The 27,639-nt window shown below is 40.3% G+C and overlaps 2 protein-coding genes across 5 annotated transcripts in view; both read right to left on the bottom strand.

Annotated features, from left to right (window-relative positions):
• LOC100676234 (zinc finger protein 14-like) overlaps positions 1 to 3,717 on the bottom strand; it is a 36,304-nt gene extending 32,587 nt beyond the window's left edge. For 3 of the 4 annotated variants that reach the window (XM_064280615.1, XM_023552465.2, XM_010593369.3), the window contains exons 1-2: positions 3,410 to 3,717; positions 499 to 965 (exon numbers count right to left, since the gene is read on the bottom strand). Coding sequence is in view for 3 of the 4 variants with exons in the window: in XM_023552465.2 (XP_023408233.1) it covers positions 499 to 501 (3 nt within the window). In the remaining variant the exon portion in view is untranslated. The other variant, XM_064280614.1, reaches the window with a different exon arrangement.
• Positions 3,718 to 15,830: 12,113 nt separating this feature from the next.
• Positions 15,831 to 19,354, bottom strand: LOC100665235 (zinc finger protein 177). Its single transcript, XM_023552468.2, is given in 4 exon segments — positions 15,831 to 16,483; positions 16,485 to 17,585; positions 18,102 to 18,184; positions 18,733 to 19,354. Coding segments are annotated over 4 exon segments (1,545 nt in total). The 5' UTR covers positions 18,980 to 19,354; the 3' UTR covers positions 15,831 to 16,369.
• Positions 19,355 to 27,639: the final 8,285 nt, after the last annotated feature.

Below are 27,639 nucleotides of genomic sequence, written 5' to 3'. Positions count from 1 at the left end.
CAATCCCTCTCCCTTTCTTTACCAAACATAGTGTGAGGGGTGAAGTTGTTGTTCTAAGAACTGCACAGAAAAGGTTGCAGTGCCTGGGGAAAGCAAAGAACATTGTTTGCAGTGATGGGACAGTGTGGCTCTGGAGGGCCTGGGGCTCAGCCTCCTCAACTAGAGCTGCTCCATCTTCAGGCTCTGCTCAGGAGATTTTGTCATTCAACACAAAGCACCACAGTCCAGGATGGGGATGGTAATGCCCCATGGTGCCGGCTCTGAGAGTCATATCTGGAAGGTGACCCCAGGTATTCAAGGCTTTCAAAGTGTGTACAGGAAAGGCCCTGTGACAGTGGAGCAGGGCCTTAGGATGCCTCTTAGGATTTAGTCACTTGGCCTCTTCTACCACCTCTGACCTCAGAAGAAACAGCCCAGAGTACACAGCTGATCCCCCACTGTATCACATTTAGCCTCACTCTTTATACTAAGAATTAACCAGTTCTCTGTAGTACTCACCATTTCCTGGCTCCAGATTCTGGAGTTAGGTGAATGTCCTCTCTGAGCCCAAGAATCCAGTTAAGGTAAGAGGGATGGAAGTGAAAGCAGTGCCACTCGGCCGTCTGAAGGCAGTAAGTAATGTCTGGTCCAAATGGCCAGTCAACAGTTGAAATTCTTATTTGTGATTTATGGATGTGCAAGATAGGTTCCCCAGCTGCCTAGGCTTGGCCAGTTCTCCCTGTGCCACACCTGGGACCTAAAACGGAAGAAGACTGGGGGTGGGGGGACAGTGTTGAATAAGGAGGGGGTGACAGGTTCTTGGCCTTCAGCTCTATCCGTGGGCAGGATTTCCTTCCAGGCTCAAGGTAGGATTTCCTTCCAGGCTCAAGGCATTGTTGTATGTTGAGGGTATTTACATTCTTCATCCAGCTCCACAGGCTTCTTCATTCAGGCAACAAGATCACAGATGGGGCAATTTCTTTATCCTGGAACAGAGAAACACCCAGGCCCATCCATGCTGGAAACCTTGAACGTGATTTCCTGCATGGTGTCAGAGGCCCAACGTTGAGGCTGTGGGTTTGCCTGGGTACTTTGTCCCTTGTGTATCAACATAGATATTTATATTTGACATTAACATGGGTGAATTTTCAGGGAGAACATATTTTTCAAGTTTGGTCAAAGAATCCATTATGTTTTCTTGATTTTTTATTATATGCAGTTAAAATCTTGTTTTTTGTTTTCATTTTTATGATAGTAAAATGTGATCCTTAATTTTCCTACTAACATTTTTTCTGTCTCAAGGATTTTTTTTTCTTCTTCCCCTTCTTCCCCTTCATTTTGAGGCCCTGGCACCAATCCCCAACCTTTTCAGAAATCTGGTGGGGTTCCTCAACACTTTCTCTATCAATCTTATAATTCAGCCATCAACCAATCGACCACAAAATCATTTAGTTTTCTCTAAGTAGCAGTCTCCTGCCTGTTTGTTTCTTTCTACCACAATTCCTCATCCTGCTGACTCCTATTCTTTTATTTCTTGAACTCAGTGTGAATGTTCTCTCTGGCAAAGTCTTTATACCACTGTTTCCCCTTTAAGCATTATTCTTTCTTTTATTGTTTAATAGTACTCTCTAGTTTTAATATACATTCTTATTTCTATACTTATTATTTTCAGCAAAAATTGGGAGCTTGTTAGGTATACAGGCAGACCCCTGCTTACTGCGGGGTTCCATTCCCTGACTCCGTCTTAAGTTGGTTCTGACACAAGTTGAATACCTTGTTTTTTTTTTAAAGTTTTCATTATCATTGCCTTTTACTATCAGTATCTTTATAAATCTGATATTTGTCTTTGGAGGTTAGAAACATTACTTATAAACATGTGAGTGAACATCTGAGAATAACATCACCAAATTAATGTGGAACAACACTGGATGTAGTACATATTACTAATGACAAGATATACAAATCGAAAAGGATGGTTTTAAGTGCAGTTCATACTAGCTCAAACATGTTGTAAGTCGAGGAGTACCTGTATAGAATCTCAGGCCTCCATGCCAGGCCTGCTGAATCAAAATCTACATTTTAACAAGATCCCTGGTTATCCACATCCAACTTTGAGAAGCATTAGTTACTCTACCTGCCAACTGGTGCCCTTTGAATCATCTTACGTTATATCATTCAATTCACTTACTGACCCAAAACCATGCTCCACATTGAGGCCACCCCAGAGTCTTCCCTAACTTGTTCATAACTCGTCCCTGCCTGATTTCATTCCTTTCTGGCTGTCACTTCCAAAATCTATTTGCAGTACGAGAACTGGAGTGCCCTGCTTTACATCATTAACATATTCACGCCCCATGCCTGTGTAATGCTCATCAGTGAAGTCTACTCTTGGCCTTTGAAAAAACCCAGAGTAGCTGGCCTGGTTCAGAACCATCTGCTGTCATCCCTTCATTCAGTCTAGCTCACACCACTCCTCCCCTTTCTCTGCTTCAATCACCTCCGACTTTCCTCAAGGAATGGATGATACTGGATTCTCTACTGCCTCAGGGCATGTTCACTCTTCCCACCTGAAATACTCTTTCAACCCCCACTCCTCCCATATACCTTCAGTCTTGCTCATCCATGTATGCAGCTAAATGGAACAACTTCTATGAACCTTACTGTTTCTTTTAAAGCAGTATAACCTATTAGATGTCCCTGCTTTTTCATTATTTACTTAAAATTGTCTTCCTTTTAATACTGTAATATCTAGGAGTATGCATCATGTCTTGTTTTTTTCTGTTCTAGCTTATGACACTGATAATTGGGGTCACGCACGGAATAATCGAATACACAGATTATAACATATTTTATATATGCATTATGTATATATATAAAACAAATATGTATGTATGTATACAGTCAGTCCCTGACTTAGGACGTATTCAAGTTATATCGGAAAGTCGCTCATCACCTGTATTAAACTTGTTCTGCCACATTATGTTGGCCATACTGTTTCTCACACAATCATGAACAAAATTCCTTACAGTCCTGGAAATGTGCCTCTTCCTAAGTCGTTTCCTCCTGAAATGGAAGTACTAGTTCCAATCCACGTTCCATAATTCATGTTAATGACTACCACCATAAAAGTAGAGAATATGCTTCACAGTAATCTTACTTTTTTAATAACCACCAATAACTTAACAAATGTCCTTGCCTGCGAGGACCAGAAAAGCAATGAAGCATGGTGCCGGACAAACTGGGGGAGGTGGGGGCAGGGCATTTAGCGTCATGCTAACTATCCTGGGTTTCGCTAGGCTTGTGACTTTGTATTTCTCACAAACTTCCAGCTGAAGCTGATACTGACGGTGTCCACCTCGCTTGTGCGTGCCCACGATGTACAAGATCTTACCTATTAATTCACCGACAGACGCAGGGCTATCCCACCTACCTGGCCGTCCCGACACCGGCCGTGCAGGAGTACTGAGCAGGGGCTGTCAGAGCAGGCGCTTCGCTGCGCCGGCGGCCGAGTCGGAAGCTGCGGAAAACAGGCGGCGGCGGCGGGGGGAAGCTCCAGGCGAAGTCCGGCTAGTGGGGGTCCCGCGGCTCTGGACCATACAGGGAGCCTGGAGAAGCCAGAGCTGGGCAGGAGCAGAGCCAATTCCTTAGAACCGCAACTGGCCCTCCGTATCCGGCAGGCCGTACCTGGTACCCGGCCAGGCCGGACGTCCACGGCGGCGAAAACGTACGTCACACACCTGCCGGCGGCGCATGCGCTTCCGCTTCTGGGTTCTGGGACACTCGGGACGGGAAGGGCGGGGTTCCGGGTGGAGACGCAGAGGGCTCCGCCCAGTGGCCCGGACGTTCCCGGCATCTCCCTGACTTTGGGACCTAGCCAGTGTTGTCCTTATTTCCAGTAGAGAGAAAACGCTTCGAGTTTCTTAAACGCAGATCTCGGCAGTCAAAGATTTGCAATCCCTTTGAGGAGTGGAGAAAGTAGGTCTTTGCGTATTTCCTATTTGAAAAGAGATGTACCATGTTCTTTAGAGAAATGATTTGTTTTTGCTGCTCCTAAATAGTTGCTCGTTTTTAGAATCCTGTAAGTCCGAAGTGTTAGCTTACATTTCATGGTTTGTCGTCTCTTGCATATCACATACCTTTCCACAGGAGCAGGGCAAAACCAAAACCAAACCCGTTGCGTCGAGTCGATTCCGACTTCTAGTGACCCTGTAGGATCCTATAGGACAGAGTAGAACTGCCCCGTAGGGTTTCTGAGGAGCGCCGAGTGGATTCACACTGCCAACCTTTTGGTTAGTAGCCGCAGCACTGAACCACTATGCCACCAAGGAGCAGGGCACCAACTAGGAAATCCCAGTCTGATCTCTCAATGAGTTGAAGAACATGGAGACAGGAGTTCTCCAGGGCAGATTCTAGTCCTTGTGAGGAACAGCATGTAAAACGTGAAGAAGAACTTTTCAAAATGACATTTATGAACAGTTTTTACTTTTTTTCTCAGGTATAACACATATACAGAGCATAGCACGAGCTAATTTTAAGTGTGGAACTCGACTACTTTTTATATGCATTTATATAGCTTACTCTGAAATCAAGTTAGGGAACATTTCCTCTATTTTCTGGTGCCCCTTTCCCCGTTGAGCTTCACCCTAGGAGTAACCAGAATTGTCACTGTTACAGCCAGACATAAGTTTTGCCTCTTCTTGAACTTAATATATTGGAATTATACTGCATGAACTACATTGTGTCTGACCTCATCTACTCAATATAACGTCTGTTTAATGAGCACTACAAAATAATGTGATTTCTGCTGTTTTGGGGTTGTTGTTGTTCTTAGGTGCCATCGAATTGGTTCCGACTCATAGCGACCCTATGCGCAACAGAACAAAATACTGCCCGGTCCTGAGCCATCCTTACAATCGTTGTTATGCTTGAGCTCATTGTTGCAGCCACTGTGTCAATCTACCTCTTTGAGGCTCTTCCTCTTTTCCACTGACCCTGTCCTCTGCCAAGCATGATGTCCTTCTCCAGGGACTGATCCCTCCTGACAACATGTCCAAAGTATGTAAGACGATGTTTCACCATCCTTGCTTCTAAGGAGCATTCTGGTTGTACTTAGAATTCTAAGAAAGACTTGTTCGTTCTTTCGTCAGTCCATGGTATATTCAATATTCTTCACCAACACCACAATTCAAAGGTGTCAATTCTTTGGTCTTCCTTATTCATTGTATAGCTTTCACATGCATATGATGTGATTGAAAATACCATGGCTTGGGTCAGGCACACTTTAGTCTTCAAGGTGACATCTTTGCTCTTCACCACATTGAAGAGGTCCTTTGCAGCAGATTTACCCAATGCAATCCGTCTTTTGATTTCTTGACTGCTGCTTCCATGGCTGTTGATTGTGGATCTAAGTAAAATGAAATCCTTGACAACTTCAATCTTTTCTCCGTTTATCAGGATGTTGTTTATTGGTCCAGTTGTGAGGATTTTTGTTTTTTTTATGCTGAGGTGCAATCCATACTGAAGGCTATGGTCTTTGATCTTCATTAGTAAGTGCTTCAAGTCCTCTTCACTTTCAGCAAGCAAGGTTGTGTCATCTGCTTAACGCAGGTTGTTAATAAGTCTTCCTCCAATCCTGATGCCCCGTTCTTCTTCATATAATCCACCTTCTTGTATTTTTTGCTCAGCATACAGATTGAATAGGTATGGTGCAAGAATACAACCCTGATGCACACCTTTCCTGACTTTAAACCACTCAGTATCCCCTTGTTCTGCCCAAACAACTGCCTCTTAATCTATGTAAAGGTTCCTCATGAGCACAATTAAGTGTTCTGGAATTCCCATTCTTTGCAATGTTATCCATAATTTGGTATGATCCACACAGCCAAATGCCTTTGCATAGTCAATAAAACACAGGTAAACATCCTTCTGGTATTCCCTGCTTTCAGCCAGGATCCATCTGACATCAGCAATGATATCCCTGGTTCCACATCCTCTTCTGAAACTGGCCTGAATTTCTGGCAGTTCCCCGTCAATATGCTGCTGCAGCCGTTTTTGAATGATCTTCAGCAAAATTTTGCTTTTGTGTGATATTAGTGATATTGTTCTATAATTTCCACATTCGGTTGGATCATCTTTCTTGGGAATAGGCATAAATATGGATCTCTTCCAGTCAGTTGGCCAGGAAGCTGTCTTCCATACTTCTTGGCATAGATGAGTAAGCACCTCCAGTGCTGCATCTGTTTGTTGAAACATCTCAATTGATATTCCATCAATTCCTGGAGCCTTGTTTTTCACCAGTGCCTTCAGAGCAGCTTGGACTTCTTCCTTCAGTACCATCGGTTCCTGATCATATAGCCACCTCTCGAAATGGTTGAATATCAACTAATTCTTTTTGGTATAATGACTCTGTGTACTCCTTCCATCTTCTTTTGATGCTTCCGGGGTCGTTTAATATTTTCCCCATAGAATCCTTCACTATGGTAACTCGAGGCTTGAAATTTTTTCCTCAGTTCTTTCAGCTTGAGAAATGCTGAGCGTGTTCTTCCCTTTTGGTTTTCCACCTCCAGCTCTTTGCACGTGTCATTATAATACTTTACTTTGTCTTCTCGAGAGGCCCTTTGAAATCTTCTGTGCAGTTCTTTTGCTTCATCAATTCTTCCTTTTGTTTAGCTGCTTGACGTTCGAGAGCACGTTTCAGAGTCTCCTCTGACATCCATCTTGGTCTTTTCTTTCTTTCCTGTCTTTTCAATGACCTCTTGCTTTCTCCATGTATGATGTCCTTGATGTCATTCCACAACTCGTCTTCAGTCACTAGTGTTCAATGGGTCAAATCTATTCTTCAGATGGTTTCTAAATTCAGGTGGGATATACTAAAGGTCATATTTTGGCTCTCGTCGACTTGCTTTGATTTTTTCAGTTTCAGCTTGAACTTGCATATGAGCAATTGATGATTTGTTCCACAGTTGGCCCCTGGCCTTGTCCTGACTGATGATATTGAGCTTTTCCATGGTCTCTTCCCATAGATTTAGTCAATTTGATTTCTGTGTGTTCCATCTGGTGAGGTCCATGTGTACAGTCGCTGTTTATGTTGGTGAAAGAAGGTATTTGCAATGAAGAAGTCATTGGTCTTGCAAAATTCTATCATTCGATCTCTGGCATTGTTTCTGTCACCAAGGCCATATTTTCAACTACTGATTCTTCTTCGTTTCCAACTTTCACATTCCAATCACCTGTAATTATCAATGCATCTTGATTGCATGTTCGATCAATTTCAGACTGCAGCAGCTAATAAAAATCTTCTGTTTCTTCATCTTAGGCCATAGTGGTTGGTGCATAAATTTGAATAATAGTCGAATTAATTTGTCTTCCTTGTAGGCGTATGGATATCATCCTATCACTGACAGTGTTGTACTTCAGGATAGATCTTGAAACGTTCTTTTTTGACGATGAATGCAACACCATTCCTCTTGAAGTTGTCATTCCAAGCATAGTAGACTATATGATTGTCTGATTCAAAATGGCCAATACCAGTCCATTTTAGCTCACTAATGCCTAGGATATCGATATTTATGTGTTCCATTTCATTTTTGACGATTTCTAATTTTCCTACATTCGTACTTAGTACATTCCAGGTCCCGATTATTAACGGATATTTGCAGCAGTTTCTTCTCATTTTGAGTTGTGCCACATCAGCAAATGAAGGTCCTGAAAGCTTTACTCCATTCACGTCATTAAGGTCAACTCTAAGGAGGCAGCTCTTCCCCAGTCATCTTTTGAGTGCCTTCCAACCTGGGGGGCTTATCTTCTAGCACTGTATCAGACAATGTTCTGCTGCTATTCATAAGGTTTTCACTGGATAATGCTTTTCAGAAGTAGACTGCTGGGTCCTTCTTCCTAGTCTGTCTTAGTCTGGAAGCTCAGCTGAAACTTCTCCTTCATGGGTGACCCTGCTGATATCTGAATACCGGTGGCATAGCTTCCAGCATCACAGCAACATGCAAGCCCCCACAGTATGACAAACTAACAGACATGTGTTCAATAAATGTCACTTAGGCCAAAATGGTTGATGGCATCATTCAGGTCTTCTGTATGCTTGCTGCCCCAACATGAAGATTCTATGGGGAAAATACTAAACGACTCAGGAAACATCAAAAGATGAAAGGAATACATAGAGCCACTATACCAAAAAAAAATCTGTCTACATTCAGCCATTTCAGGAGGTACCATATGATCAGGAACCAATGGTAGTGAAGGAAGAATTCCAAGCTGCACTGAAGGTATTGGCGAAAAACAAGGCTCCGGGAAATGACGGAATACCCATTAAGATGTCTCAACAAACAGATGCAGTGCTGGAAGTACTCACTCGTCTATACCAAGAAATTTGGAAGACAACTACCTCGCCAACTGACTGGAAGAGATCTATATTTATGCCTGTTCCAGGAAAGGTGATCCCACTGAATGCAGAAATTATCAAACAATATCATTAATATCACACACAAGTAAAATTTTGCTGAAGATCATTCAAAAGTGGTTGTAAGCAGTATATATAGACAGGGAACTGCCAGAAATTTAGGCCAAATTCAGAAGAGGACGTGGAACCAGGGATTGGTTCTGGCTGAAAACAGAGAATACCAGAAAGATGTTTACCTGTGTTTTATTGACTATGCAAAGGCATTTGTGTGGATCATAACAAATTATGGATAACATTGAGAAAAACGGAAATTCCAGAACACTTAATTGTGCTCATGAGGAACCTTTACATAGATCAAGAGGCAGGTGTTTGAACAGGACAAGGGGATACTGAGTGGTCTAAAGTCAGGAAAGGTGTACATTTGCCATACCTGTTCAATCTGTATGCTGAGCAGATAATCTGAGAGGCTGGACTGTATGAAGAACGGGGCATCAGGATTGGGGGAAGACTCCTTAACCACCTGCGTTATACAGATGACACAACCTTGCTTACTGAAAGTGAAAAGGACTTGAAGTACTTATTGATGGAGATCAAAGACTGCAGCCTCCTTCAGTATGATTACACCTCAACATAAAGAAAACAAAAATCCTCACAACTGGACCCATAAGCAACATCATGATAAATGGAGAAAAGACTGATGTTAAGAATTTCGTTTTACTTGGATCCACAATCAACACTCATGGAAGCAGTCTTCAGGACATTAAAAGATGCATTGCATTGGGCGAATCAGCTGCAAAAGACCTTTTTAAAGTGTTCAAAAGGAAGGCTAGCACCTTGAGGACTAATGTGCGCCTGACCCAAGTCATCGTGTTTTCAGTCACCTCATATGCATGTGAAAGCTATACAATGAATAAAGAAGACCAAAGAAGAATTGATGCCTCTGAATTGTGGTGTTGGCAAAGACTATTGAATATATCATGGCCTGCCAAAAGAATGAACAAATATGTCTAGGAAGAAGTACAAGAAGTACAACCAGAATGCTCCTTAGAAACAGGGATGGTAAAACTACATCTCACATACTTTGGACATGTTACCAGGAGGGATCGGTCCCTGGAGAAGGACATCATGCTTGGTAAAGTAGAAGGTCAGCAAAAAATGGAAGACCTTCAATGACATGGATTGACACAGTGGCTGCAACAGTGGGTTCAAGCATAACAACAATTGTGAGGATGGTGCAGGACTGGGCAGTGTTTCCTTCTGTTGTGGATAGGGTCACTATGAGTTAGAATGGACTTGATGGCACCTAACAACAGCAACAACCTAATAAGAAAAGCACCAACAGCCAAAGACAGAATAAATAAATAGGGTATCATAAAAATTACAAACTTTTGTTCATCAAAGGGCTTTACCAAGAAAGTGAAAGATAAGCTACCCACCTGGGAGAATGTCTTAAAAAAAACATGTATCTGATAAGAATCTAATCATCACAATATATATAAAACTTCAGTGTAACACCAAAAAGACAATCCACGGTAAAATGGGCAAAGGACTTGAATAGACATTACAACAAAGAGGACATTCAAATGGCCACCAAACACATGATAAGATGTTCAATGTCATTAGCCATCAGAGAGATGCAAATCAAAATTACAATGAGGCACCATTTCACTCCTACCAGGATAGCTAAGATTGAAAAAAAAAAAAAAAACCCAGAAAATAACAAATGTTTGCAAGGATGTGGGGAAATTGGAACCCTTGTCCATTGCTGGTGGGAATGCAAAAACCAAAAGCCAATGGTAGTTCCTCAAAAAATTAAAAATAGAGCTGCTGTATGACCCAGCAATTTCACTGCTATATATACCCAAAAGACTTGAAAGCAGAGACTCAAATAGAGACTTGTACACCAGTGTTCATTGCAGCACTTATTCACAATAGACAAAAGGTGGAAACAACCCAAATACCCATCAATGGATGAATGGATAAACAAAATATGGTACATACATACAATGGACTACCATGAAGCCAGTAAGAAAAATGTAGTCTTGATACATGCTACAATATAGATGGATCTTAAAGACATTATGCTGAGTGAAATAAATCAATCACAAAAGGACAAATATTGTATGTCCTCACTTATATAAAAAGCAATAGGCAAATGTATAGAGATAAAAGTTTCTTAGTGGTTACGGCGGGGAGGGAGGGGAGTTGATTTATGGTGATGGAAAATTGCATTGATCAAGGGTAAGGTTGCATAACCAATTCAAGTAATTGCTGCCAATAAGTTGTACTTTTGTAAAAATTTGAATCGGCAATAGTTGTGTGATATATTTACAAGAACAAAAAATAGCAGCTGCTGAGGCTGCTTATGTACAACCAAACACCTGATGGGATTTGGTTTCTTGGTTTAGGAGTTTAGGGTCATGGTTTCATGGGACATCCCAGTTATTTGGCCTAATAACATAATCAGTGCTCTGTTCCACCTCCTAGTTCATTGCATAGTGCCTGGGGTCTTAAACGCTTGCAAAGGACCATCCAAGGTACAACAATTGATCTCTATTCACCTGGAGCAACAGAGGAAGAAGGAGAGTCAGGATTAGGAGGAGAAAATGGAATGTGTGGCTAATTGCCTTCATGAAAACTGCCTTCTTTGCCATGAGACCAGAAAACTGGATGGTGCCCAGCTACCATTACTAAACATTTTGATCAAAGATTCTGTAGATGAATTCTGGTCAAAAGGGGGGAAAATGGAGAACAGAATTTCAAATTTTTGTGGAATCCAGATTTTCTGGAGGCTGGATGAACATATTTCCCTGAGATAATCTTTAAATCTTAAACCAGAAATATTCTCTGAAGTCTTCTTAAAACTAAACAATAGTTTAGCTTAACTAGTAACGAATGTCTGTCTTGAGCATTGTGATCTTTTAGCATTTATCTATATGGGATCAAATTGACAATAGAAACTCAAAAGTTGAGATAGTTTTTTTTTTATGATCTGACATAATCAGATTTATTCAATAATGTATCTCAGGTACTTAGAAGAGTGTTTGGTAGTATGAGTAAGTAAGTAATAAACCATTGCCATTGAGTTCACTCTGAATCATGGCAACCCCATAATTATCAGAGTAGAACCCTCCATGTGGTTTTAAATGGCTGGTTTTTTGGAAGTAAATCACCAGGCCTTTATTCCAAGGTGCCTCTGGGTGGATTTGAATTTCAGATCTTTTGTTTAGCAGCTGAGTTAACCATTTGCACTACCCATGGGCTCCAAATAAGTTATATTAATTAATTTCTAATGTAAAACCAGAGACCCTGGTGGTGTACATGGTTAAGTGCTAGACGACTAACCAAAAGGTTGGAAGTTCAAACCCGCCGAGAGGCACTTTGGAAGACACAGTCTGTTTCTGAAAAGCCACAGCCTTGAAAATGTTGTACAACCTACTTTGATGAGTAGTGTCTGGGGTTTTAAAACCTTGTGAGCGACCATCTAAGATACATCTATCGGTCCCATCCCATTTAGAGCGAAGGAGAATGAACAAAACCAAAGACACAAAGAAAATGTTAGTCCAGAGGACTAATGAACCATATGGACCACAGCCTCTACCATCCTGAGCCTAGAAGCGCTAGATGGTGCCCAGCTATCGCCACCAACTGCTCTGACAGGGATAACAATAGAGGGTACCCAGACAGAGCAGGGTAAAAATGTAGAACAAAATCCAAATTCACACACATACAAAAGAAGACCAGACATACTGGTCTGACAGAAACTTGAGGAGCCCCTGAGACTATGGCCCCTAGACACCTTGCTAACTTAGAACTGAAGCCGCTCCCAAAGCCCACCATTCAAACAAAGACTAGACAGGCTTATAAAACAAACACCAGAGGAACATGCTTCTTAGTTCAATACAAGACCAAATGGGCAGCACCTCCCCAAAAGCAAAGACGAGAAGGCAGGAAGGAGCAGGAAAACTGGACCAGTGGACAGGGGGAACCTAGGGTAGAAAGGGCAAGTGGGACACTGGTAGCACAATGCAGGGATTGCAACCAATGTGGTAAAACGATTTGTGTATAAATTTTTGAATGAGAAACTATTTTGCATTGTAAACTTCCACCTAGAGCACAATAAAATTAAAAGTCACAGTCTTTAAAACTCTATGGAATAGTCCTACTCTGCACACATGGGGTCGCCATGAGTCAGAATCAATTCGACAGCAACTAGCACCAACAACAATGTAAAACCAACCTTTCTTGTCTGTGTAAACTCAATTTGAACATAATGGAGTATCTTTATGCCTAGCTGCCTTCTATTTTCTAATATTTTGTAAGAGATTTTTGGAGGTTTTTGGTTTTTTATTTCCGTCCTTTTCTAGCTTTGGTGTTGAGGTTATGCTACCCTCATATATTGCCAGAATGTGTACCTTGATTTTCTAAACTCGCAACCTGTCTCCATATCGTTTGCTCCTTTTGTATATGTTAACCAGTTGCAGTCAAGTCAATTCTGACTCATAGAGACCCCGTGTGTGAGAGTAGAACTGTGCTTCATGGGGTTTTCAGTGCTGAACTTTTAGAAGTAGATCATCGGGCCTTCCTCCTGAGGCACCGCTGGATGGATGTGAACTTCCAAACTTTCCGTTAGCAGCAGAGTGCGTTAACCGTTTGCACCATCCAGTGACTCCATTATATAGGGTAGAACTCACTTAAATTATCTGTAGATGGGTCAATGCAGCACACTCAAATGTGCCATATGGCACCTCCAAAAACCAAAAAAGGCTTACCAGCAAGCATTGTGCCCTTTACTTGTGGTAGGTGGTGTGAGTTGCAGCAACTTAACTTCTCACCTTAGAGAGGATACCTTTACATGCTCCAGACAACCAAGTATTCACTCACTTGAGGTGGTGAGCGCCTGAACAGTTGGGTTTATTTCCCATCCTCTCATCTGCAGAAGCTTGCTAAAGCATTTAAAGTACTTGTTGCTTCCTGTTTCCCTCTCATCAGGGCCAGTGGGCATAATGTTGTCAATATAGTGGACTAGTTGTAGAATGTGAAGATGATCAGTACTCGGGAGGTAATATTATTGCAATGAGCAGGAAAATCTACGTAGCTCTGAGGCAACACTGTGAAGATAAACTGCTTTTGGTTGTCTTTACCAATGGGTATGGATAAAATGTTATTAGCTAGGTGCCTTAGTTTCTTAGTGCTACTATAACAGAAATACCACAAGTGGGTGGCTTTAAAGAACAGACATGTATGTTCTCACAGTTTAGGGAGCTAAAGTCTGAATTCAGGGTACTGGCTCACAGGGAAGGCTCTCTCTGTGAGCTCTGGGAAAAGATTGTCTCTTTCAGCTTTTGCAGCTTGGGCATTCTTCGGTTCCTTGGTGATCTTCACATGGTATCTATTCCAATCCCCTTTGTGCTTGCTTGTGTCTATCTATGCTTATGCTGTTCCTAATAACTCAGTAGTGATTAGGTTTAGGACATGGATATAGCCTCATGAACGTAACAAAGAACACTATTCCCAAATGGGATTATATCCACAGGTAAAAGGGTTAGGATTCCATCACATACTTTGGAGGGGATACAATTCAATCCGTAACATGAAGTCAAAAATTGCATACCAAGTACCAGGAGATGTATTGATTCACTTCAGTTAGAAACATCTGGAACAGCAGCTGCAACTGCAGTCACCACCTATTAACAATAATCCAAAGTCATTCTCCAAGGTCCCTGTGATGTCTGCACAGGCCAAACAGGTGAATTGAAAGGGAATGTGATAGGTATCATCACCTCTGCATCTTTCAGTTTTTCGATAGCAGAATTAATCTCTGAAATTCCCCCAGGAATGATGTATTTCTTCTAGCTTACTATCTTGACAGGGAGGGCAAGTTCCAGGGGCTTCCATTTATCTCTTCCCATCATAGTGGGTTTCACCCCATGTATGAAAGAGCCAATGTGAGTATTATGCCAGTTTTCAAATATATTTATTTCAATCAAGAACTAACCACAGGGATGAGTCTGTGGACCAACTGGACCCACTTTGAGTTGAACTTAAATTAAAATTTCATCTATCACCAAACCACTGTAATTTCACAAGTGAGTCACAGTAGTGTTCAGGTCACCAGGAACCACCGTCAATTGAGGAACAGTGTCTAGGAATCTCCGAAAGGTCTGAGTATTTCCTTTTCCCCAGTGCACAGTCATTCTACTAAATAGCCAGAAATCCTTTTGGGGAAGGCTTGCAAGTAGGTCTACAGTATGCACTGTGGAAATATTGCAGAGTTCTTCCTGAAGGGGACCTAGTCTCCCCTTTAATCAAGGTGCTCTGGATCAGTGAACTGACTTTGCTGAGCCTGAGTGAACTGTTAGGTCAGGAGACTGAGTGAGATGCTGCCTTTCCACTGTGGTGACTCAAGTCAAATTTCTTGCTACCAGACTTAGAGCAATACTCTAATATTGCCCATCTGTTTTGTTCCTAGGGACATAGTGGTTGATCACCAAACATCTCTGCAAGCCAAAGCTCTGTTTTCTGGCAGGTCCCCACTGCCCTTTATTGTTGACATACCTACCTTGTTTTTGATGATTAAGTGCTGCCCACTTGGCCTCTGCTATTCCAGGATACTATCATTCCCATGGAAATCAGGGGGCCCATCTCAATGCTGGGATCCTCTACAGTCATACCTCGCCTACAAAAGAGAGCAACTACAGAGCTTTTCAGGGATGCAGGTGCTCCCCTCACTAATACATTTTTCAACACCATAGTGAATGGAGTGTCTTCTGGGCCTTTTTGTGGGTGTGTTCAGGTTACACGTTAAAAATTCTCTCCAATGTTTCTATCTCCCTGAGCCTTTGGATTCTTCTGGCATCTTAACCCCATTAAATGTAGGCCACTGTTGAGTCCAAAGGAGCCCTGGTGGCACAGTGGTTAAAGTACTTGGCTGCTAATTGAAAGATCTGTGGTTTGAACCCATCAGCCACTCCGTGGGAGAAAGATGTGGCAGTTTGCTTCCATAAAGATTTACAGCCTTGGAAACCCTATGGGGCAGATCTACTGTGTCCTGTAGGGTTGCTATAATTGGAATCAACTTTACGGCAGTGGGTTTTGTTTTGGCTAAGTCCAAGTTTTAGTGAACAAACCAAGCTGTGCAATCTATTATATCTGGAATCTCTAAGAAGTGCACCCATATCAATGATCTAGTGTTATATTTCTCCCTCTTTGATATAACACCCTTGGAATTCATGCTTCCATAAATTCTGCATACTCCCATTTCCATGAACTTCCTTGGAAGCCACACTCAGTGACCTCTGCCTACTTCTCATTGGCCAGCAATGTGATTACATGGCCATTCAAGGGAACCTGGAATATAAGTCTTCAAAAATTTTTCCACACTGGCAAATTGAACAACATTGTGATTTTATTACTTTAAGAAAGAAAGGAGGGATGCATATTGTAAAGCAATTAGTTTTACTTGCCAAACTAGGCCACATAACAAGTCTCAAACAATTTTTCTGTTTGAATCTGTATCATATAGAATCTATATTATGAAAACCATGCACTCTGTCCACAATGCAATTATATTACAAATCTACAACTAAAATATGCACAGGGTCTGCATATTAAAAAACACACTTCTAAATAACTTACGTGTCCAAGACATTTTGGTAAGACTCAAACAATACTTGTAAGTTGTAATGAAAATAATACATATCAAAATGTTTGTGATGTAGGTCAAGAAAACTTTAGAGTGATATATATATAACCTTTAACACTTATAAATTAATGAGTTGTGGCATTTTAAGGATGAAACACTCACTCATAAAGACAATCAGAGAACCACAACATTTATAAGGTTTGCCCAGTATAAGTGAAGAGTTGTGCTTGAAGACTTTTTCACGTTGATCACAATAGGATTTCTCTCCAGAGTGAGTCCTAAAATGACAAATAAGGTGGAAAGGATCACTGAAGCCTCTCCTGTAGTCATTTCATTCATAGACTTTTCTGCCCAGCATGTATTCGCTTGTGCATTATAAGGTTAGTGCTTGTGCTGAAGGCTTTTCCACACTGAGTACATTTATAGGGCTTCTCTCCAGTGTGAGTTCTCAGCATGTATTCGCTTGTGCATTATAAGGTTAGTGCTTGTGCTGAAGGCTTTTCCACACTGAGTACATTTATAGGGCTTCTCTCCAGTGTGAGTTCTCACATGTACCCTTAGGCAAGAGGAATTTCTAAAGGCCTTCCTACATTGTTTACACTCATAGGTTTTCTCTCCAGAGTGAGTTCGCTTGTGCACAATGAGATAAGAGCCCGTGCTGAAGGATTTTCCACATTGATTACACTCATAAGGTTTCTCTCCAGTGTGACAGCGTGTATGTTTCTTAAGGGATGACTGATCAATGAAGGCTTTCCCACAGTGACTGCATTCATAAGGCTTCTCTCCAGTGTGGGTTCTCACATGCTTCTGAAGGGATGAAGGAACAGTGAAAGCTTTCCCACATTCCTTACAGTCATAGGGTTTCTCTCCAGTGTGAGTTCTTCTGTGCACATTAAGATGAGAGCTCTGGCTGAAAGATTTTCCACAATGATTACACTCATAAGGTTTCTCTCCAGTGTGAGATCTCAAGTGTTTCTTAAGGGAAGATTGAAAAATGAAGGCTTTCCCACAGTCACTGCATTCATAGGGTTTCTCTCCAGTGTGAGTTCTCACACATTTCTGAAGGGACAGAGCGCCAGAGAAAGCTTTCCCATGTTCATTACATTCCAAGCTTTCCTCCACAGTATGTATTTTTTTGCTGACACTAATGGAAGACCTTGTACTAAACGCTTTTCTGTAGTCAGTGCATTTGCAAAGTTTCTCTCCAACAGATATTAGCTCATGTACCATAAAGGAAGACTGCAGGTTCAAGGACATACCACACTGACTACATTCATGCAATTTCTCTCCTGTGAGTGCTCTTATGTATTTCCTAAGGGATGACTCTTGATTGATGGCCTTTCCACAATCACTAAATTCAAGAGTTTTCACTCCAGAGTTACTTACATAACTCCTAAGAGTTGAGGGATGGCTGAAGACTTTCCCACATTCTTTGTATTTGTAGCACTTTTCTCCCTTACAATATGTTTTACAAATAAAGTGAAAGTTCTTTCTGATGAATTTTATACAATGATTACAGTCCAAGGGCTTCTTGATAGGTTGAGTTGGTGCCTGTTGAATAAGGAATAAGTGGTGACTAAAGGCTTTCTCACTTTCATTACACTCAAAAGAATTCTATTCTATGTAGATTTTGCCTTGTATAGGAAGCAAATTATTATGATCGATATTTGTACCATTTGTGCATAGTTTTTGTCATATTACTTCTTTCAAGCTGAATAAGTGGAATGCCTTGCCCAAGGCTCCATCATATTCACTTCTTACATATAAAGATTTTCCAATCATGACTGAAGGATGAATTAATTATGTATAAAAGACTTAATATTTGAATCACATTTATGTAAATACTTATTTATGGATAGTCTCTGTGAGACAGCAAGTGTTGAGCTAGGTTTAGAAATGCCTCCAGTTTCATGAAATTCATACACTCTCTCCTGAAACACTGTTTTCTGGTGAGTGAATGCCACTTGCCTCAACTGTCTTCCCTGGTTCAATTGCTCTTGTTTTAACTCACTGAATTCCCACACTTCTCCTATTGTACAGACCAGGAATCATTCCTAGTAATCTTACCATTTTTATCCCATTAGATGTCTTTTTCCCAGGAACATTCTGCATAGCAATTACATCTTTTGATTTAAGTTGAGTTTCCCAGTCTGAAATTGAACAGGGAAAATTTTTTATAATTCTTGGAAGAAAAAATAGGGATGAAAGAGAAAAGAAGGCAGGCCCATATGCATTTGTTTCCAAATACTAACAGTAAATATAGGAAGAAAACATGAAAGAGAAGATGCAACCAGTGACCAAGGAAATATTTTTAGGAATCGACTCGATGGCACTGGGTTTCTGGGTTGGGCTCTTGGAAGAGATGCCAATGATAGGAACAAAAATTGGAAATGGGAGGCATTTTACTTTGAAAAGTCTGGGAGTTTGAGAAAATAAGAGAGGGTATTATCTGGAAAGCAAAGTAGGGAGAACTGAACAAAGAGCGTTAATGGCGATGTTACGTTTAAATTAATAAACTAGTTCTTTCTCTGAGACCAAAAGAAAGTGTGAATGAATGGGCAGATGGTGAAGGAGGAAGAAAAGCTCACACAAAGGCCTCAGTCTTCTTTTCCTGCGCTCATTGACATACGCAAATATACCACCCCTCACGGGCCAGGGCAGCTCTGCACAATGACACCTTTTCTGCCTGGGGGCTCACCTGCAGAGGTACCTTGGAGAATTCCTCTCTCCTCCAGCCATTTTGTGTTTACCACTATAAATGCCATTCTTTTCACAGATCTTGATGCATAAACAGTAAATAAAAGAATGAGGCAATCCTTACCCACTGAAGCTAGGTTTCTAAAGGTCTCCAGCATTACATCTCTGTACAGATTTTTCTGAGCAGGGTTCAGCAATGCCCACTCCTCCTGGGAGAACTCTACTGCCACTTCCTCGAAGGTCACCATGTTCTAAAACATTACACACACATTCTGGCTCAGCCAATGATCATCTCTAACAACGTACCGGGAGGATGATGGGTGAGTTTCGACAGGACTGTGGAAGGAGGCCTGGGGTACACGAAGCTAATACATGTTTCCGAGTCTTCTCATTGTCTGTCCTAAGGCCCACTCCAGAGAATTCTCCTCTTTCACTCCCGCTCCCTGGACCATCTCATCCAGCCTTATGGCTTTAACAGCTTTTTTAACACATGCTTTGATCTGATGCTTCTAAAACTACATTGTTAGGGTTCTTCCAGTCTTATTAAAAATCCAGTACAGACTGGGCATACTGTAGGAATGAGAGAAATACTAGGGAAATGAATGAATGATTTTTTTCTAGTGAAAATCTTTCTTTTCTCTCACCCAGCAGAATATAAAACTTATGGCCAACCTGGAGGAATAGCTGAAAGAGATTAACAAATGTTGTGGCAGCAAAAGCCTTTCTTAGGCATTCCGTCTCCCATCCCAAGAGGCCCAGGGAACTTTGAAAGCATGAGGCCCGTCCAAGTTGGGCAGTGAAGCTCCAGGTCAGTGGCAAGAAATGTGTCCTTTGGGAACAGCAATGTTCTTTTGGAAACAGAATAATTTCTACATACCTGTGACCAGGTTGTCAGCAATCTTGTAGCCATTCTTTGTCCTGGGTCTTCTCCTCCTAACCAGGCAGGGTCCTGAGCTAGAGAAGAAAGAAGCCATGAGTGTCTAAACCTGTTGCCATCGAGTCAATTCTGACTCTAGGCCTGTCAAATATTGAGTACGCACAGGCCCAGAATCTTCATTATGCTAGTTTAAGAGTAACAGTAACAACAACACTATAGTTCACTGTTAAAATTTTTAGTCTCCCTATCCAAGAACATAGTATGTCCTTGAATTAGAAATACAGTATGTGCTATTTTTCTTTTTAATATTTTACTGTACTGAACCACCAAAAAGGTCTAGAGGATGACATCTCAGAAGCAATGCACCCCTCTAGTATCAAATTGTCTCTAAATGCCATTTGTCTATCAAAGAAAACAGGATTCCTTGGGGAAAATAGCTGAGTCCAGTGTAGAGCAGGAAATGTTCAAGATAAGCATGGGACATCTTATCCCAGAAAGCAAGGAACCTATCAAATAATGGGGTTATATCAAAAAGACACAGGGGACAACTTAAAAGGTTTTCACTGGCTTAAGATGGAATAATTTAAGAAATAATGACTGCAGTCAATTGAAACACATGAAATATAAAACAAAATCCTGAGTTTATAATGATATTAAAAAAACAAAACAACAAAAACAAACCCAAAACCTCAATGGTCACAAATGGGGGTAGCCAGTACATCAACTCATTACTCTGAAAATTCATCAGTGGAAAGAACCAAGCATTTTGAGCATCTAATTAAAAAAATTCTAAAGTCAAAGTTATAAGAATAATACGGATATGATGAACTCCCATATATAATACTTTTCACATAGATTCTTCACCAATTACAAAACTCCTGTCACATTTGTTTTCTCCCTCATTTTCTGTGAGTATGTGTATATATAGATATCATTAGCCTTGGCTGAACCATTTAAGAGGAAGCTGCAGACATCATGACTCTTTTTTCCTACATAGTTCAGAGCACCAAAGAAACCTGGACATTCCCTAACATAACCCATGATAAAATGATCAAAATCAGAAATATTTAGCATTGATTTAATACTATTATCTAATGTATAGTCCATATGCAAGTTTCACCAATTATCCCAATAATGCCCTCTATGGGAACTGCTTTTTTTGCATTTTCCATCCAGGATCAGGCACTCAAACTAGCTTTCTTTAATCTGCAGTATTTCCTCAGGCTTTCCGTATTTTTCAAGATGTGAAGAGTCCAGGCCAATTTTTTACAGACTTTACCTCACTTTTGGTTTGTCAGATGTCTTCTCACGATTAGATTCAGAAAATTCATTTTGGGGAGCAGTATAAGTGACGTGTCTTTCTCAGTGCATCATTATCTGGAGGCATATGACGTCAGCGTGTCTAATTTTTGGTGATAACTCTGATCACTTGGTTAAGGTGGTATACAACAGGTTCCTCCATATAAGTAACCACTTTTTCCTGTCTGTAATTAATAAGGAATCTATAGTGGATACTTTCAGATCATGTAAATATGTTGGGGAACTTTATTAAGGAAGGAACAACCTAATACCTGAATTAACTGGTAAATCTTAACATCAAAAAAGATACATCAGGACATCATGTGAGTTGTGATGTGACATAACATGAAACACACAGCACCAACTATAAAATGTTTTTGCAAAAAAAATCTGATAAATCTTCTAAACTGATGAGCAGTTTATAGAAAATGGGGATGGGGAGACAGAGGGATTTGTTAAATGACATAGTAAAGAGACAATCCATTAAACCCAGTTTGGAGGGAAAAGGAGGGGAAACTGCTACAGATTAAAAGACTTAAGAAACCTGTCAATCCAATGGAATGTGTGAACCTTAGATCTTGATTTGAAAAAACTGACTTTAAAAACCCATTTTGAGACATTTGGGGTTAACTGAACACAGACTGGGTATTAGATGACATTGGGAAAGAGAAAAGCAGCCCCTGATACCCAGGAGGTGGCCTGGTATGAGCTAGGCCTAGGGGTTGAACATAAACAATTTCACAGAACATCAATAGCAGACCAATCATTCTGTGTCAGTGATCTATTAAAACAAAAACAAGACCACTCTGTACTCATGTCCTGAACATAGACAAAACATAAACATGATCCAAGCCACATAAATGACCAGACATCCACCTGTCTCAGCAGCAGCTTCCTTTCCAATTACAACTTTAGCGTCTGTTTAGTTTTCCCTCCTTCTAGGTAAGACTTATTAAGATACCCAGTCATAGAATTACACTCACTTCCTGATAACATCCAAAGCAGAGCAAAGCCCCGCTTCCTTAAACCCTCCCCAAAATCACCTCACATAAGCCTATATCCTTTAATGCGTTTTTTCTAACACCCTGTTACTGAGACCTCCACGGTTTCCCATGGTGTGTTTGCCTCAATGTAATGAGTAATGAGGTGTGTTCCTGGTGGTCTGTGGCTGGGGACCAGTGAAGATACTGAGGAATATTGTTAATTTAGGGGTAGGATTGTAGAAATGTTAAAAACACGAAAAGTCCCTTATTTTAGAGATGTGACTCAAATTATAGGTGAAATTATATGTCTGATTTTTAAAAAATGCTCCAGTAAAAAAAAAAAAGTCAGTTACAAAAATAAGCAAGGGGAACTAAGAAGAATGGCAAAATGGTGATAATCAATGAAGCTGGGGGATGGGAGGCTTCATCATAGTACAAAGAATTCCTGGGTAAGTTTGAAAATCCATAATTATAATTTTTACTTTTAAAAAATATTCTATTGTGGTAAATGTAACAAAAAATTTGCCCTTTTAACCACTTATAAAGTGTACAACCCAGTGACATTAATTACATTCACCATGTTGTACAATCATCACATAATTAAGTTTTTTAAGGAAAAACTTCCATATACAAGAAGAAGCAATGAAATATACCTATCTGAACCTTGGCACCTTGGCACCAGGTATAGTAGAAAAAGGAAATCTCTTCTGATGATTTTAAACACAAGTGTCTTTTTTATGTTTCAGTCCAATATTACATTACTTGTGGAGTACAGAAAACCTCAGGAGAATAGCTTAAAGAGTATCCTACGTGGCACTGCTCCCAAAAAATTTTTTTTTAGGCAACCATTATAAGCAAAAAGACCTATGTCTAGAGAAACTCAACTTCAAGCCAAGCCTTAAAAAATTCTCACATACAGAAGGTGCAGCCAAGATGCTGGAATAGAGAGACACTTCCAGCGAGCCCTCGTTACAACAAAGAGCCGAAAAAACAAGTGAAACGACTATATTTGTGACAAGCTGGAAGCCCTGAGCTTCAAAGGCAAGCTTAGAAAACAATCTGACGGACGGGGGAGGAAGAGATGGTTCAGAAGCGGAGAGGAGTTACCAGACCTGAATCGCGGGGAGCCCCCAGGCACCATTGACGGAGTGGTGGCAGCGGTGGGCTGGTACTAGCATTTGGCTGCAGTTTCCTCAGGCAGAAGCAGCCAGCCACACAGCCCACTCACACCTCTGCAACAAGAGAAGAACGGCGCTCTTGACAAAAGCTAAGTACTTGCGTATATTTTACCGTGCCCCTCCACCCCCAAGCCGGCTTCAGTGGCTGAATTCCCTGGGCCTGATACAGGCACCATTGAGCACCTAGAGCCATCCTCCTGGCCTTGGGGAAGGAAAAAATTTGCATTTGGGGGAAAAGATAATTTGCTAGCTCCACTAACTGGGGGAGCTCACGACAAAAGCAGCTCCTGTCCAGGCATAAACCATCCGTGCACTTTGAGCACCTTTCCCTTCTGCATGGACCTGTGTGAGCCTATTTTGGGAGAAAAGGCCCTTGTTGGCAGACTCCAACCGTTTCAGCTATGCAGTGGAGAGGTAGGTGTTTGATGTTTGACATTGCTTTGCCTATTAAACAAGGTCCTCAGCTACCCACATCAGGGAGCTAAGGACTGGTAGCTCCACTCAGGTCATCCAGCCACCCATGACAGGGGTCCAAGGATAACTGGTACCTCGCAGTCCTTACAACCACAAACTTTTGGTGCCCGTGGTCCCTCTGCAAAACCCACCCACCAGCACACATTAGGGAACAGGGACGCGCTTTCCTCAGAGACACTCAGGGGTCGGTTCTCAGCCCCTTGCCTTCTTCAGAGCATGACCCCCTGCTGCAATCAGATACCGGTACATACGCCAATTACCCCTGCCCCTCTAAGACTGTAGGACAGAGCCTGTACCACACACTTGATATCAGCTACCTGGAAACCTGAGCTGAATTCATACAAGAAAACTGAATGGGCTCCTAGACTGATATACCGGATAACAACTCTAGCCATCTGCGGACAGGACGTTGGAGCTCCAAAGGTGAAAATAAGCTAGCTCACTCAAACAACCCATAAGGATATACCAGAACAAAACAAAGCAAGCAGCTATGACACAGTAAGCCAGCATAAACTAATACGATAACTTATAGATCTCCTAGGCTCAGAGACAACAGTCAATATCAAGTCACATAAAGAAGCAGACCATGATCACCTCAACAGGCTCTCAAAACAAAGAATCCAGGGATCTTCTAGATGAAAATGACTTCCTGGAATTACCAGAGACAGAATACAAAATTTTAATATACAGAACCCTTCAAGACATCAGGACGGAAATGAGGCAATACGCACAACAAGCCAAGGAACACACAGATAAAGCAATTGAAGAAATTAAAAAGAATATTCAAGAACATAATGAAAAGTTTAATAAGCTGGAAAAATCCATAGACAGACAGCAACCAGAAATACAGAAGATTAACAATAAAATTACAGAAGTAGACAACTGAATAGCAAGTCAGAGGGGCAGAATTGAGCAAGCAGAAGCTAGAATTTCTGAACTTGAAGATAAATCACTTGGCACTAATATATTTGAGGAAAAATCTGATAAAAGAATTTAAAAGAATGAAGAAACCTTAAGAATCATGTGGGACTCTATCAAGAGAAATAACCTACAAGTGATTGGAATACCAGAACAGGGAGGGATAACAGAAAATACAGAGAGAATTGTTGAAGATTTATTGGCAGAAAACTTCCCTGATATCGTGAAAGATGAGAAGATATCTAATCAAGATGCTTATTGAACTCCACTTAAGGTAGATCTTAAAAGAAAGTCACCAAGACATATTATAATCAAACTTGCCAAAACCAAAGATAAAGAAAGAATTATAGGAGCAGCGAGGGATAAATGAAAAGTCACCTACGAAGGACAGCCAATAAGAATACACTCAGGTCTCATTAGGGGGAGAGTAATTGGGAGTGTGTTGCAAGGTGTGTATGGGTTTTTGTGTGAGAGACTGACTTGATTTGTAAACTTTCACTTAAAGCACAATAAAAATTAATAATAATAATAAAAAAAAAGAATAAGCTCGGACGACTTGGCAGAAACCATGCAGGCAAGAAGGCAATGGGATGACATATTTAAAAAATTGAAGGAAAAAAATTGCCTGCCAAGAATCATATATCCAGCAAAACTGTCTCTTAAATATGAAGGTGAAATTAAGACATTTCCAGATAAACACAAGTTTAGGGAATTTGTAAAAACCAAACCAAAACTACAAGAAATACTAAAGGTGGTTCTTTGGTTAGAAAATCAATAATATCAGGTATCTACCCAAGAGTAGAACACTGGGCAGAGCAACCAGAAGTCAACCCAGACAGGGAAATAAAAAAAAAAAAAGCAAGATTCTAAATAAATAAATAAATAAGCTCAAAACAGGGTAACAGCAATGTTATTATATAAAAGACACCATTAAAATAATAAAGAGGGACTAAGAAATGTAATTATATACCTTCCATATGAAGAGGAAGATATGGCAATACAAAGAAATAAAAGTTAGTTTTAAATTTAGAAAAATAGGGGTAAATAATAAGGTAACCACAAAGGAGACAAACTATCCTACTCATCAAAATAAAATACAAGGGAAAAATACAGACTCAGCAGAAACAAAATCAACAACAACAAATATGAGAAAAGGACAATATATAAAGATAATCTACTCAGCACATAAAATTAACTGGGAAAAAGAAACTGTCAACAACACACAAAAAAAGACATCAAAATGATAGCACTAAATTCATACCTATCCATAATTACCCTGAATGTAAATGAACTAAATGCACCAATAAAAAGACAGAGAGTGGCAGAATGGATTAAAAAACAAGATCTGTCTATATGCTGCCTACAAGAGACACACCTTAGAGACACAAACAAACTAAAACTCAAAGGATGGACAAAAATATATCAAGCAAACAACAATCAAAAAAGAGCAGGAGTGGCAATATAAATTTCTGACAAAATAGACTTTAAAGTTAAATCCATCATAACGAATAAGGAAGGATACTATATAATGATTAAAGGGACAATATACCAAGAAGATATAACCATATTAAATATTTATGCACCCAATGACAGGGCTGCAAGATACATAAAACAAACTCTATCAGCACTGAAAAGTGAGATAGACAGCTCCACAATAATGGTAGGAGACTTCAACACACCACTTTCAGTTAAGGACGGGACATCCAGAAAGAAGCTCAAAAAAGACACGAAAGATCTAAATGCCACAATCAACCAACTCGACCTCATAGACATATACATAACACCCCACCCAACAGCAACCAAGTATACTTTCTTTTCTAGTGCACATTGAACATTCTCTAGAATAGACCACATATTAGGTCATACAGCAAGACTTAGCAGAATCCAAAACACTGAAGTATTACATGCATCATCTCTCACCATAAGGCCATAAAAGTGGAAATCAATAACAAAAAAAGCAGGGAAAAGAAATCGAACACTTGGAAACTGAACAATACCCTGCTCAAAAAAGACTGGATTATAGAAGACATTAAGGATGGAATAAAGAAATTCACAGAATCCAATGAGAATGGAAACACTTCCTGTCAGAACCTTTGGGACACAGCAAAAGCGGTGCTCAGAGGCCAATTTATATAAATGCATACATCCAAAAAGAAGAAAGGGCCAAAATCAAAGAATTATCCCTACAACTTGAACAAAATAGAAAAAGAGCAACAAAAGAAACTCTCAGGCACTAGAAGAAAACAAATAATAAAAATTAGAGCTGAACTAAATGAAATAGAAAACAGAAAAACAAGAATTAACAAGACCAAAAGCTAGTTCTTTGAAAAAAATCCACAAAATTGATAAACCATTGGCCAAACTGACAGACGAAAAACAGGAGAGGAGGCAAATAACCCAACTAAGAAATGAGATGGGCGATATTACAACAGACCCAACTGAAATTAAAAAAATCGTATCAGATTACTATGAAAAATTATACTTTTAACAAATTTGAAAACCTAGAAGAAATGGATGAATTCCTAGAAACACACTACGTACCTAAACTAACACAAACAGAGGTAGAACAACTAAATAGACCCATAACAAAAGAAGAGATTGAAAAGGTAATCAAAAAACTCCCAAAAAAAAAAACCCTGGTCCCGACGGCTTCACCGCAGAGTTCTACCAAACTTTCAGAGAAGAGTTAACACCACTACTGTTAAAGGTATTTCAGAGCTTAGAAAAGGATGGAATACTACCAAACTCATTCTATGAAGCCACCATATCCCTGATACCAAAACCAGGTAAAGACACCGCAAGAAAAGAAAATTGTAGACCTATATCCCTCATGAACTTAGATGCCAAAATCCTCAACAAAATTCTAGCCAATAGAATTCAACAACGTATCAAAAAAATAATTCACCATGACCAAATGGGATTCATACCAGGTATGCAGGGATGGTTCAACATTAGAAAAACAATTAATTTAATCCACCACATAAATAAAACAAAAAACAAGAATCACGTGATTTTATCAATTGACGCAGAAAAGGCATTTGACAAAGCTCAACACCCATTCATGATAAAAACTCTCAGCAAAATAGGAATAGAGGAAAATTCCTCATCATAATAAAAGGCACTTATACAAAGTCAACAGCCAACATCACCCTAAATGGAGAGAGCCTGAAAGTATTCCC

The sequence above is a fragment of the Loxodonta africana genome, chromosome 3, assembly GCF_030014295.1.
Source record: "Loxodonta africana isolate mLoxAfr1 chromosome 3, mLoxAfr1.hap2, whole genome shotgun sequence".
Taxonomy (NCBI): Eukaryota; Metazoa; Chordata; class Mammalia; order Proboscidea; family Elephantidae; genus Loxodonta; species Loxodonta africana.
The sequence above is the reverse complement of the archived record's forward strand: the minus strand, read 5'-3'. Positions and strand labels throughout refer to the sequence as shown.